The sequence below is a fragment of the Arvicanthis niloticus genome, chromosome 13 (genome assembly GCF_011762505.2).
Source record: "Arvicanthis niloticus isolate mArvNil1 chromosome 13, mArvNil1.pat.X, whole genome shotgun sequence".
Lineage (NCBI taxonomy): Eukaryota > Metazoa > Chordata > Mammalia > Rodentia > Muridae > Arvicanthis > Arvicanthis niloticus.
In genome coordinates, this window is record NC_047670.1 from 52,348,316 (window position 1) to 52,361,153 (window position 12,838).

The 12,838-nt window shown below is 41.2% G+C and overlaps 1 protein-coding gene across 34 annotated transcripts in view; it reads right to left on the reverse strand.

The window, feature by feature from the left end:
* The window catches only part of Rbfox2 (RNA binding fox-1 homolog 2), a 238,402-nt gene that overhangs the window by 168,750 nt on the left and 56,814 nt on the right, over positions 1-12,838 (reverse strand). The window contains exon 1 of one of the 34 annotated variants that reach the window (XM_076911550.1): positions 5,176-5,427. The exons of 30 other annotated variants lie outside the window; for them this stretch is intronic. In XM_076911550.1, coding sequence (XP_076767665.1) covers positions 5,176-5,217 — 42 coding nt within the window. In that variant the 5' untranslated portion in view covers positions 5,218-5,427. Of the gene's footprint in view, positions 1-5,175; positions 5,428-12,838 lie in introns of those variants that run through there. 3 more of the 34 variants (XM_034517464.2, XM_034517462.2, XM_076911564.1) reach the window with 3 other exon arrangements.

The following is a 12,838-nucleotide window of genomic DNA, read 5'->3' on the forward strand; positions in this document are numbered from 1 at the left end:
TTAGCCTCAAATTTTTCACCTTTTAAATAAGATCACCATCTTCTTGTTTCAAGAATCAAGGTACTGAATACAAAATGATCTCATAGGCCCTGCTCCTTAATGGGGCAGCCCTACTAAAGAACAGTGATAATAGGAAACAATGCTTCAGCTGTATACAACATTTCCACACATACAAATGTGGACAGGTCTGAGTACAGGTTCAGATTTCTGGTGTATATCCTCCTTACCTGCACCAAACTCACAGGACACACATAGGAAAGCCAAAGCAAGTTTTAAGATGTCTTTCCTGTGGTTATAGAGCTGAGAAGAGAGAGGATTTGCTGCTGTGAAACATATTACTGGAAACAGTCCTGGTGGACAGGTAACATTAAGCTATGTCCCTAAGCCCCATATCCGTAACTTCAGCATCTGCGGGTTCATTTGACCATAGATGGAAAACACTCAGGAAGCAGTAGGGAGAACTGTCTGTATTGAACACAGACACACGTCTTTCTTGTCAATACTCCCTAAATAAAACAGGTTAATATTTGTACAGCACTGATACTGTGTTTGTAAATTCATAGAGATTATTTAAAGTATACAGGTATGTGTGCATGTGTGGCATTAAAAAAAAAAAAATTTTGTATTAGATATGTGAGCCTATCTGAGTGTCTAAGTGCATCCTGAAAGCAACCCCTGCAGACACTGATGAACACCAATGTTCCCTTCAGCTGATAACAGGAATCCAAGTTCAGACTGGGAGAGGTTAAATGACATGTCCTAGGGCTGGCTCATGGGCAGTCAGTAACAAAGTGGCCTGGAACCCACCGTTTCCTAACTACAGATTTGGGGTTCTTTTATCTGAAACTTCACACTCTAAGAAGATGAAATTTGTTTTGCGCAATAATTGATAATCATCTGCATCTGGATTTGAATGGAACAGCAGACATGATTACAATACTTATTATGACTAAATACGCCAACTGATAACCACCAACAAATTAGTGTGTGTTGTGATACTCAATTCAAACTGGTATTACACTGAGCCCAAGGCTTCACAAGCTTTGGCACTTAAAAAAAGATATCTCAAGCCAAGCCTGGGGACACACATCTTTAATCCCAGCACTCAAGAGGCAGAGGCAGTTGTAAGTTCAAGGCCAACCTGGTCTACAAAGCAAATCCAGGACAGACAAGGCTGGTTACATTGAGAAAACCTGTCTCAAAGAAACAAACAAAGATACCTCTTAATTAGTTTCTGAGTGCAAAGGAAACATCCAAAATAATCATTCTGTAATATTCATAAAACCTCTATGAGATAGGCTAACATGTTGAATATCATACAATATTTAAATTAACAATTCTACCCAAAAGTCAGTATAGACAAAATCGTCTTTTTTTTTGGGGGGGGGGGGGTCCATATTAACTGTTTCAATTTAGCTTTTATAGCTGTCTCTTGACTCAGACTGCTATTCAACATGTCAAACCAGCTCTATTGCTTACTGGCATGGTGACTTACAGCAACCCTTCTAGGCATCTGTTTTCTAATCTGTAACATGTATGTAATTATTCCTGTACTGTACACGGATGTTAAGATTCAGCATAAAGCAGAGAAGCACCTACAGGTCCACCTACTTTACAGAGAAAGCCTAGCCATTGGTGCCTTGAGCTTTGCGCTCACAATCCAACCACCCTTCTCTGGCCCCTAAGATCTGCACGTCTAAGTACAGAAGGGCCTTTCTTATTTCCCACACCTGTGTCACTCATTTCCAATGCCAACTCCCTGCTCTCTTTCCTGGAGTCCCTAGAGCAATGCCCTGAACTTCCTCTCATTGTGCTGACTCCCTCCGTGTTCAGGAAGAAGGCAATACACACTGCTGATGACTCAATGATCAGCTGATAATTGCCATGCTAAATCTTATTTTGTATATGAGTGTTTTGCTTGAATATATGTAAATGTACTACATAGGCATGCCTGATGCCCATGGAAGCTAGAAGAAGCAGCAGCTGGATTCCCTAGAACTGGAATTAAGGATGGGAAACTGTACACTACCAAACAGATGGTGAGGATTAAACTCAGGTCCTCTCTGAGAGTAGTGAGTTCTCTTAACTGCTGCGCCATCTTTCCAGCCCAGCACACTAATTCTTGCTTAGGACCAATCAAGGAAACCTCAAATAAAACCACCTAAGAATTTGATTTGGGTGAGTGGGGATGGGGGTGTGCATACCCAATTTCCTTGCTCACAAATTACAGTCAAGTTTCCTCAATCTGGGGAATTTGCAGGGGTCAGCACATCTGAAATGCAATGGATAAACATCTTCATGATCATGGTACCTTCCCTGACAATCCTTTTTCTTTCAAGATTAAGATCTAAAAACAAACAAACTTCTTTTTCTTAAGCTTGTGATCAACTATCAGGAATTATAGAGCTGCCTCATCAGCTCTCCTCTTCAAACACTGGAACCCTGCATCCATTCAACTATTCAGCTCCTGCAGCTCCTCCTTGTAGAGACCTTCTTGGGAAAAATAAACATTTGATGGAATGTATTTTGTAGAGAAAATCTATTTGTACAGTTTTCTATGTGTACAATTAAAATACTTGAGATAGTTGAGGGGCAGGATAAGTAGCAAGAAACCTAAAGAGATGAAATTATATTCAAACAGGACTCCTACACACATCTGCCAATAAAAATCTAAAGAAGAGATGAAAGGGAAAGGCCATAACTTTTCCATTCAGTATAAGGTGCTATACAATTCATGTATGTTAGGTTATAATTAGGTATCATGTCCACTATCAAATAAGGACAGTGAAATTCAGAAACATTAACTGACCCAACAAACAGCTACTTATGGTTGAACCATAGCCACGACTGTAAATGTTTTATCACATGTTAAACATGGACTTAGTGCAAAAAAAAGCCTTGTTCTCTATACACAGGCAAGAACAGGAAGTTCTAGATACTGGCTTAGCAAACTGATTCTTTTCTGGATAGGTCAGGCTCTGGAAATCAGATCTGATCTGAGTGACACCTGCAACTATCATATCTCCTAGGTAATACATGATAAAGCTTAGGTACCTGGTCCTAAATAAGTTACTCTCAGTAGTTCTCAATACTACATGATAATTGGGCAGTCATTTAAAAACTATTGCGTTCTGGGCCCCTTGCTAATGGGCCCCCTGTTACGTAGAAAAAGTCCCAGTTTGATTCTAATACCAAACTGGGATCACCAGGCTATACTATCCCAGGTAACTCCTTCCTCAAAGTTCTTCAAGAAATTCGTTTTTGTTTGGTGTATATGTATGAGTTTTCCCGTGTGTGAATGCATATATGTAGTAGATACAAGTTGGCTAGTGCATGTGGAAGACTGAAGCTGATGGCACTGTCTTCCTCCATCTCTTCAAAGTTTTTTGAAGCAGGGTCTCTCACTGAACCCAGAGTTCACAAACTGTGGCCAGTGAAGCCAGCCAGCCAGCTTGCTGTGGGGATCTCAGCCTCCTCTGCTGGGAACACAGCCTGCAACAGATTCTTTCACATAGCACTGAGGATCCAAATTCCAGTACTCACTTGCACAGCAAATGCTTCATGTACCAAGCTATCTTCTCAGTTCTTACTTGGTTTTAATATTTTTCAAGCAACATTTCGTTTATTTATTTGGAGGAGAGGGGAGGCATGCCACAGCATGCATATGGTGGTCAGAGGGCAGTTATGGAAGTCAGTCTGCTCCTTCTACCATGTAAGTTACAGGGCTCAAAGTTAGGTCATCGGGCTTGACAGCCTTACCCACTGATCCATCTCACTGACCCATTTTGTTTTATGAGACCTCTGAATGTAGCCCAAACTGTCCTTGAACTCATAACTTTCCTGCCTTAGCTTCCCCTGTGCTTCAATTCTAAGAGTGCCCTATCATATTGACTTAAGAAACATGCATTATTATTAATGATCAGTCGGCAAGCACAGAACACATGTGCTTTCCATATTAGCTTGCTTAGTCCTCCGGCTGCACTGTGAGGCTGCCTCTTACATCACAGCTTATTTATATATGAGGAAAACAGTGCAGCAACAAACAGCCACTCGTCCAAGGTCGGCTAGAGCAGATCAGAGCCCAGGTTCAGACTTGAGCCGATCTGTTGTTGCCAGCATCTCTAGGCTCATACACACCACCAAACCTGCAATGGCCAGTGGCACATTTGAACAAATAAACCCAAGTGGGTCACCTCAGAGATGTCACCCAGGGAAAGCTAATGCTCTTATTCGCACATGCTACCATCATCCAGACATCACTGCTGAACTACAGCATACAGCAGTTCTTGTTCAGAAAACAAAAATGCCTTCAGAACCAACACGAACTTGAAATAGCTTTAATTGGGATAAAAGCTAGTTTTAAGCATGGATTCAATTTTAACACAATGAGATCATGAATATCCAATTCTGACTACATTGGGGGGGGGGGGGGATGGAAAATCCAGAATTAGATAGGAAAAATGTTTACCTCCTTACTGGTCTCTGAAGCTGACTCAAACCAGAGTTCTTTATGTCTTGCGCAATGCTCCTATTGCCAGAGCCTAGGTGACTGTTTGAAGGACAGTCCTCATCCAAAAGCACAGAGTCAGTTACATTTTTTTCCTTTTAAAAATCACCCTTTTAATCACATAGAGACGAATACATATGTCCTTGACTAGCAATATAAACATGCAAGTGCTCATACCGTCTTGAAGCATAGTTTTCCTCTCTGTTGAAAGCAGTGCTTTGATTCATAATTTTTAATTCAGAATTTATTTACCCTCATCCATAGAAAATAAGTATCATAACCAGGCATTAATGAATCATTTACTTGCATGTAGTACCATAAAAGGAATTGTGCAATGGTAACTACATATCTAAAATACCCTCACATACAAGGGATAAAGGCATACACAAATACTATAGGGATTCAGCTATAAAAAGATACTACATTTTTATATCTGATGAGCTCCTTTGTGGAAGAAATACGTCCTTTTTCAACAAAGAAAATAGTCTGCTAATTCGGAAATGATTTTCAGAATTTTTCCTCAAAATCAGGCATTAATGCAGACCAGCTCAATTCCACACAACCAACCTCTCTGCTTGAACTGGACTCCTCACACCTTACTGAGGCCACTGTTCCCCTCCAAACTCCCACTCCACCCCCACCCCACACACACCCAACGCCCCACCAACCTCACAGGGGTTCCTGGGCTGGTCCATGGAATCTGATGACATCACTTTCTCTTCCTTCCTGGAATTCTAAACCCTGCTGCTCTCCCCTTGCACACAGCTACCATCTCCATGGCAACCTCACCTCCTCCTGCTTCCCTATTGGCTTCATGGAGCAGGATACACAAAAAGGTTTTCCGTTCTGCCCCCACTGCCTGCTTGCAAAAATGATGCTTTCAACAGGATCCTGAGCTAAATTTAGCCATTTGCGATTCTGTGTCTTATGACTAAGAAAACAAGAAATATACTCCTTCCTATATTCTACCCGCTCCTAAACCACACCCCAAAGTGTTTGTTTCTTCTCTCTGGCCCCTAACTCAAACACAAGCAGCAGTATGTGCCAGTATAAGTCTTAAAATCAACCAGATCCCTGCCACAGAAACAGGGCTGGCCCAGAGAACATTCCCCCTCTCACCTCCTCCCATCAGGAGAGGAAAAAAACAGAACAACAAAAACATGAAAACCATGCTTGGGGCATTCCATGTGAGAACATCAGCCTCTGCTACCTCCTTCCACCCTAATCCAAGGAGAGAAAAGCCAAGAGCAGCATCTGCGCTCTGACGGAATCTTCTCCATCACGGGAGAAAGGAGTGGAGAGATGAGGTCAAAAGCCCACTCACTGCAAACTGCATCCAAGTGCTCGCCTCATGGGCTGACCTACTATGGAAACTGGAGCAGGTTCCCACATGTGCCATCACACAAGGACGCTGACAGAAGGAGTAAGAAGAAGCAGGTCCCTGAGCCAGAGGACAGAGCGATGAGTACAGGGGCACGATGATCAACGAAGTTCCTGCAGAGATAATGTCCAAAACTGCCACAGAAGACCATGCATTTACAGAAAACACTTCACAATCATAGACATGCTTAAAATACAATATATAATCTCTCAAACCCTTCAAAGCTCTCCATTTCTGGAAACACCTACCAATCCCTGAGAGTAAGCTGGTCTGTGCCCAATGCTCATCTGAAGCTGATCTTACTCCTTCCTTCATCCAATTCTAATTCTAAAGTGACGCCCACTCTCCTCCTTTTTTTGTTTTTGGTTTTGTTTTTTTGTTTTTCGAGACAGGGTTTCTCTGTGTAGCCCTGGCTGTCCTGGAACTCACTCTGTAGACCAGGCTGGCCTCGAACTCAGAAATCCACCTGCCTCTGCCTCCCAAGTGCTGGGATTAAAGGCATGCGCCACCACTGCCTGGCTTGCCCACTCTCCTCCTAAACAACAGGTAAATATGGACAGAGCAAGGCTTTGCTCCTCAACCCAGCTGTCCACTTCTCATCTAGGAAGAAATTCTTTCTCAGAACCTACTTGATTGATTCAATAGTCATTCTATCCTATATGATTCTGAAACACAAAGCATAAGCTGTAACTAAACTGGAAAGGCACCAAGCAGTTCAAGACCTTCTATCAGAAAAGGGGGTAGGTAAAAATAAGGCACACCAGGAAATTTGTGGGTTTGGTGCATGGCAGAAACAGCACCAAGGCATCTATTTTCCAGGGGTTAAAAAAAAGAAAAAAACATGAAAGCAGCATAATTCTTCATGGCAAAGGACAGTATTCCCAAACTCATATTAGAAGCATCCAGAATGTACTTCAAAAGCACAGTGAAAGACGCCGATGGGTGCAATATGCACTAATAAACCACCCAGACTCTCTGCCCAGCAGTGAGGCACAGATGATAGATAGGCTTGCCTCATGGAGATAGAGGCTCTCTCTTACTCCTAACAATCCACCCTTGGCTGAAACCACTCTCACATGCATTGCTGTCGAGGTGGTTACACAGGCTAACTATGATGAACACAACCCTTAACACTCACAGATGGTTGTCACCTTACTTATGGGAAGACCCAAGCGGCCTGAGACTGTCCATCGTAGCAGTTTCTGAACCCTTTACTATAAAGGAATTTAAAATAAGAAAAACAACAGTGACTTGTACATGTTCTTACCTCCACTCTGCAAATAAAAAACAAAATTCAAAATGTCAATGTGTCTAGTATATACCTCATGTCTGTCTGAACTCCAGAACCTATGCAGTTTTTCTTCTCCTATTCACACATAGTCATAGTTGTAAAGAAATGCCTAAAATGTCATTTTGTGTCTATGTTCTCATATATCAATTATATCAATTATATCAATAAAATGTTATTGGATATCAAAGTCATTATTAAACTTTTGATGTATTAAAAACTATAGTTAACTGTAAGTGGGCATGCAATACTTACTAATTTATTATTCTAATCCTATTATTCTAAACTTCTGAACAAATGGTAATGATTCCACTCAGATCTTTTAAGATTAGCTTGAGAAATTATATGCTAAAGTGAAATGACAAAACTTCAGATAACATTCTAAAATTTAATTTTCTTATATTTGAGATTTTAAAAAACGTATCAGAGTCTTAATGCCTACACTGACCTAGTCGCAATGTTGTCTTAATACTTTAGTAGTGTCATTTGCTTGTTCTGTCTGGTCGGGAGCAGTTGTAAATGTGGTTTGGTGCTTGAAATGGAACCCAGGGCCTAACACATGCTAAACTATGAGCAGCTCACCTTGAACTGAGCTGTGCCCCAGCCTCTCACCCATCAGCTATAAACCAGAAACCCTAATGCAGTCAGGTTCCATATTAAATTTATAATTTCCTCATTCTACATACACAATCAGAGCATTTCTGCAGGGATTCCATTAAAATTAAATCAGATCATTAGAGGACCCTGCTAAAGAGGCCAAGATCACATGTCTGACTCACAGGATCCAGTTGGCATCACTCTTTCCTACTGCCACACACAATTAATCATAAACACACTTGTTTTTACCAAAAAGTAATGTAACTTAATACATCCTCTGGAAACAAAGTCAAAGCATGCATCTTCCAATACTACATAATATAATCAGCTTTTATCCTTTAGAAAACAGTTACTGGCTTCCGACAGTCATTAAACACTTACCACAAGCAAGTCAAAAGCCTCAAAAGTTTAAAAAAAAAAAAAAAGCTCTAGGCAAATAAACACACCAGTGTCTGATATGCCAACAGCAAAAGTATACAACTTGTAGTAGGAAAATAAACAAGGTGGCTAGCACCAGAGGGTGCATGAAGCATGGACCAGCAGGATTCATTTAGGGAAAGAATGAAGATAAAGATATTCTAGGGAGAGAGAATGAGCTAAAAACGAAGGAGAGGAAATCAGCATAGCAGACATAGAGAACTTTTGGGTACATTGTAAAGGCCAGGCTAAAGGTTGGGAGAAATGACCTATTGATAGAAGGCACAGGCAATCTCTCTTAAGACCTTCCACAGCAGATTGGGTTTGTCTAGAACGTCTTTTTCCTGTTAGACTTCCAAAAGGTAATGGTTCAAAATATTTTAATATCATACGGATAGGGTTTTTTTTTAAAGATTTATTTATTTTACTTATATAAGTACACTGTAGTTTTCTTCAGATACACCAGAAGAGGGTATCGGATCCCATTACAGATGGTTGTGAGCCACCATGTGATTGCTGGGAATTGAACTCAGGACCTCTGGAAGAGCAGTCAGTGCTCTTAACCACTGAGCCATCTCTCCAGCCCCATATGGATAGTTCTTATTTTTTAAAGTTTCTATGACGAAAATAAAGGTCAAAATAAAGCCTCTAGCAGCTAAGAACAGTCATGAAAAGTGTTCCATCCAGAGACAAGTCCAACAATGATAGTGAACATTTTCTTACTGTTCTCATAGAAACAGGAATTTATTTTATCACATCTCTTTTCTTATGTCTCTTTAAAAAGATTAGTAGCATGCTGAATATTTGACAAGGAAATTATAATTTTAAAAAGCCCCCTTCTTTCCCAGGCAATACCCTTAACACATAAATGTATGTGCATACATACATCCTGCCAGCTGGACAAGCAACATATAACTCATCTGAGGGACCAGCTATCTATCAGCTGCAGCAAAGGATGAATTATGTAAACTCTGTGCTAATTATATATAAACATATATACTCAAACCCCCCATGTATACAACATAACACATTCTCACAAAGTGAACCCACCCCAAGAGAAATACAACACCAAGACAAAGAGAAAGGACACATTATTGGCACCCTACAAGCCCATCTTGTGCCTTTGCAAAGTCACTCTCCGTTGCTCTTTAACAATAACAGACACCACAGATTGACTGTGCTATGACTTGTATATAAATGATCACATGCCATGTTCCCTTCCGTACTGGTTTTCTCTGTGAAGCACTGTACTCAATGACATCTGTACATGTTAAATATCCTATTTTGCAAATATAGCATAACTTACTGGAAAGGCACTTCAGAATAGCAAAAAACATTCCTATTATTTCCAGCTTGGGTATATACAAGCTTCTTTTTTTGTGGTTATGACCAAATACCTAACAAGAATAAACTTAAAGAAGAAGGGGTTTGTTGTGGCTCAGTTTAAGAGTACAGTCCATCATGACAAGAGAGGCATGGTGGCAGGATACTGTTCATATCTGGGTAGATCAGGTAGCAGAGAGAGATGGATACTAGTACTCAGTTGGCTTTCTCATTTTATCTTTTTACATTCAGTCTAGATACTCAACATGGGTGGGTGCTGGTCACATCCAGGGTGGCTCTCCTTCCTCAAAGGCCACGTAATACCACGAGATGTGTCTCTAAGTGATTCCAAATCCAGCCAAGTTGGTAACAAAGACTCAATATCACAAGTTGTCACCAAAAAGGGCTGCCATGTACATCCTTATATACTCTCTTGGTGATCATATGTACACATTTCATGTCTCTACTGTGTTGCAAGCAGTGGGAAGCTTTAGGAGATACCACCAACTAGTCCAAAGCTATGCTACTTAACATTTCCCCAGCCTTGCATGAGGGCTTCAGGGAGCTGAATGTCTGCCTTCTTCAGTCAGTCATGCAGGAGGCAGGGTAACAGAGCCTCACTGTGGCCATCTGCTGTACCCTGGAGAGTCATCATGTAGACACTTTTTAAACAGCTGAATATCATGTTTGTAAAGTACCTATTCATATATGCTGTCCACTTTGCTACTAGGTTGTTTTCTAAAATTGTTTTATAGCATTCCTTTCATATATTGAGTTGCAGGAATAACTGATGTGTTCTGGTTAGCAGCCAGATCTGTGTATAGCAAATACTTTCTCCTATACTGTGGTCTACTTTTTTACTTTCTTAACTGTGTCTCTTAATGAGTACTTGTTGGGAGGTGGTTTTACACACTGTGTATTCAGATGCTGATTTCTATGCCCAGACATCTAGCTGCAGTCTAGATGATGGCATGGTCAAGCATCTCCAGTCTCAATGTTACATAAAAATTATTTTCCATCATCTCTGATTGGTTAATAAAGATCTGATCAGCTAAGTAGCTGGGCAGAAGAGAATAGGGCAGGACTTCTGATCTGAGTCAGAAATCCCAGAGAGAGTAAAGAGAAGGAACATGAGGAGAAGGTGTAGAGAGACCATGAAGGGTTGCCATGAACAGGTCGCTAAGGGAGTCTCCATGAGGACACACATGGACCAGAGCAAGCCAGAACAAGACTCAGATTTGTGGTAAAGGACCATGTGGCTGGGAAACAGGCAGCCTTTAGAGGGTTGGAACAGCTCAGACCATGCCCAGCTTAGGCTTGCAGCTTGTTAATAAAAATACAAGGTCTCTGGGTCTTTATTCAGGAGATAAAATGGACTAGAGCAGGTGTAAAAACACCCAGAAGTTATTTTCGAAAAGGGGGGGGGGGATGTAGAAAACCCACCAAGAATTACTATTACAAGTAGCTATTCCTAAAATTAATGTATTCAGATTATCCTGTGTCTTCCAAATAGTCCTGTTCAAATAAAGAGCAAAATTAAATGGTAGCTCTGCTGGCCAAATTGATACAAGCTAAAGTCATCTGGAAAGAAGGAACTTCAACAGAGAAAATACCCCCACCAGACTGACCTGTGGGCAAGTCTTATGGTACTTTTTTTTTTTTTTCTGATGACTGATGTGGGTGGTGACTACTCCTGGACCAGTGGTCCTAGGTGTGTTGACAAAGCAATGTTCCTTCATGGCCTCTGCATCAGCTCCGCCCTTTAGGTTCCTGCCCAGTTTAAGCCCCTACCCTGACTTCCCTCAGCAATGAAGTATGAACTGACAGTTGTAAGCTGAAATAAGCCCTTTCTCCCTAAGTTTTCTGTGGTTTGTGGTGTTTTAACACAGCAGTAGAACCCCTAAGACAGTATCTGTCTGCTTTCTCCTAAAAACTTTCACAGAGTAACATTTTAAATTTATCATTTAAGATTTCCAGGTATTAGGAGCTTTATTTGTAATAGACAGAAACTAGAAATAAACCTAGATGTACCTGAACCGAGGAGTGGATAAAGAAAATGGGGCACATTTACACAATGGAATAATACTCAGCTATTAAGAAAAATAATAGCATCATGAAACTTGCAAGCAAATGGATGAAACTAGAGAAAAAAAAATCCTGAGTGAGGTAACCCAGACCCAGAAAGACAAACATGGTATGTACGCATAACACAAGTGGATATTAGCTGTAAAGGATAACCATGTTACAATCCATAGACCCAGAGAAGCTAAGTGACAAGGAGGGCTCAATGGGGAATGCATGAATCTCCCTGGAAAGAGGAAACAGAATAGACATTTCAGGTGGACACGGTTGGGGTGGGGACCAAAACAGGAGAGATCAGGTAGGGGAGAATAGAGGAAAAGGATACTGAGAGACAACTGGAATTGGGAGGCATCTTGAGGATGAACTAGAAACCTAATGCAATGGAAACTCCCAGGAGTCTATAAGGGTGACCTTAGCTAAGACTTCTAGCAATGGGGGATATAGAGCCTGAACTGGCCATCTCCAACAACCAGGCAAAACGAATAGAGACTGGGACGCCACAAAACCTTTGACCTACAATTCGTCCTGCCTACAAAATATGCTAGGTAAAGGTGGTATAGAAATTGTGGAAGTAGTCAACCAATGATCCAGCTTGAGACCCCATAATGCCACATGAGAGAGCCCACCTCTGATACTGCGTGAAGAGCCAGGATCCAGAGGCTGGATAGCCCAGAGACCTAAGACCTAAGATAGAACCAAACACTTGATTTAAAAAAGAAAAAAAAAAAAAAAAAAAAAAAGGGATGATATTCTGCTATACTCATAGACTGGTGCCTTGTCCAATAGTCATCAGAGAGGCTTCACCCAGCAACTGATGAAAACAGATGCAGAGACCCATAGCCAAACATATTAGGCAGAGCTCAGAAATTCTGTAGAAGAAGGGAAGAATGATTGTAAAAGCCAAAGTGGTTAAGGACACAGGAAAACCCACAGAATCAACTAACCTGAGCTCACAGGGGCTCAGAGAGACTGAACTGCCAACCAAGGAACCTGCCTGGGACTGACCTAGGCTCTCTGCACATGTGTTACAGTTGTATACCTTGGTCTTCTTGTGAGACTTCAAAGAGTTGGGACAGGGCTATCCCAGACTCTTTCATAGGCTTTTAGGACCCTTTCCTCATACTGGGTTGCCTTGTCTGGCCTTACTTTGAAGGGAGGTGCCTAGATTTACTGCAACTTGATATGCTATGATTGGTTGATATCTATGAGAGGCCTGCCCTTTTCTAAAGAGAAGAGGAGAAGG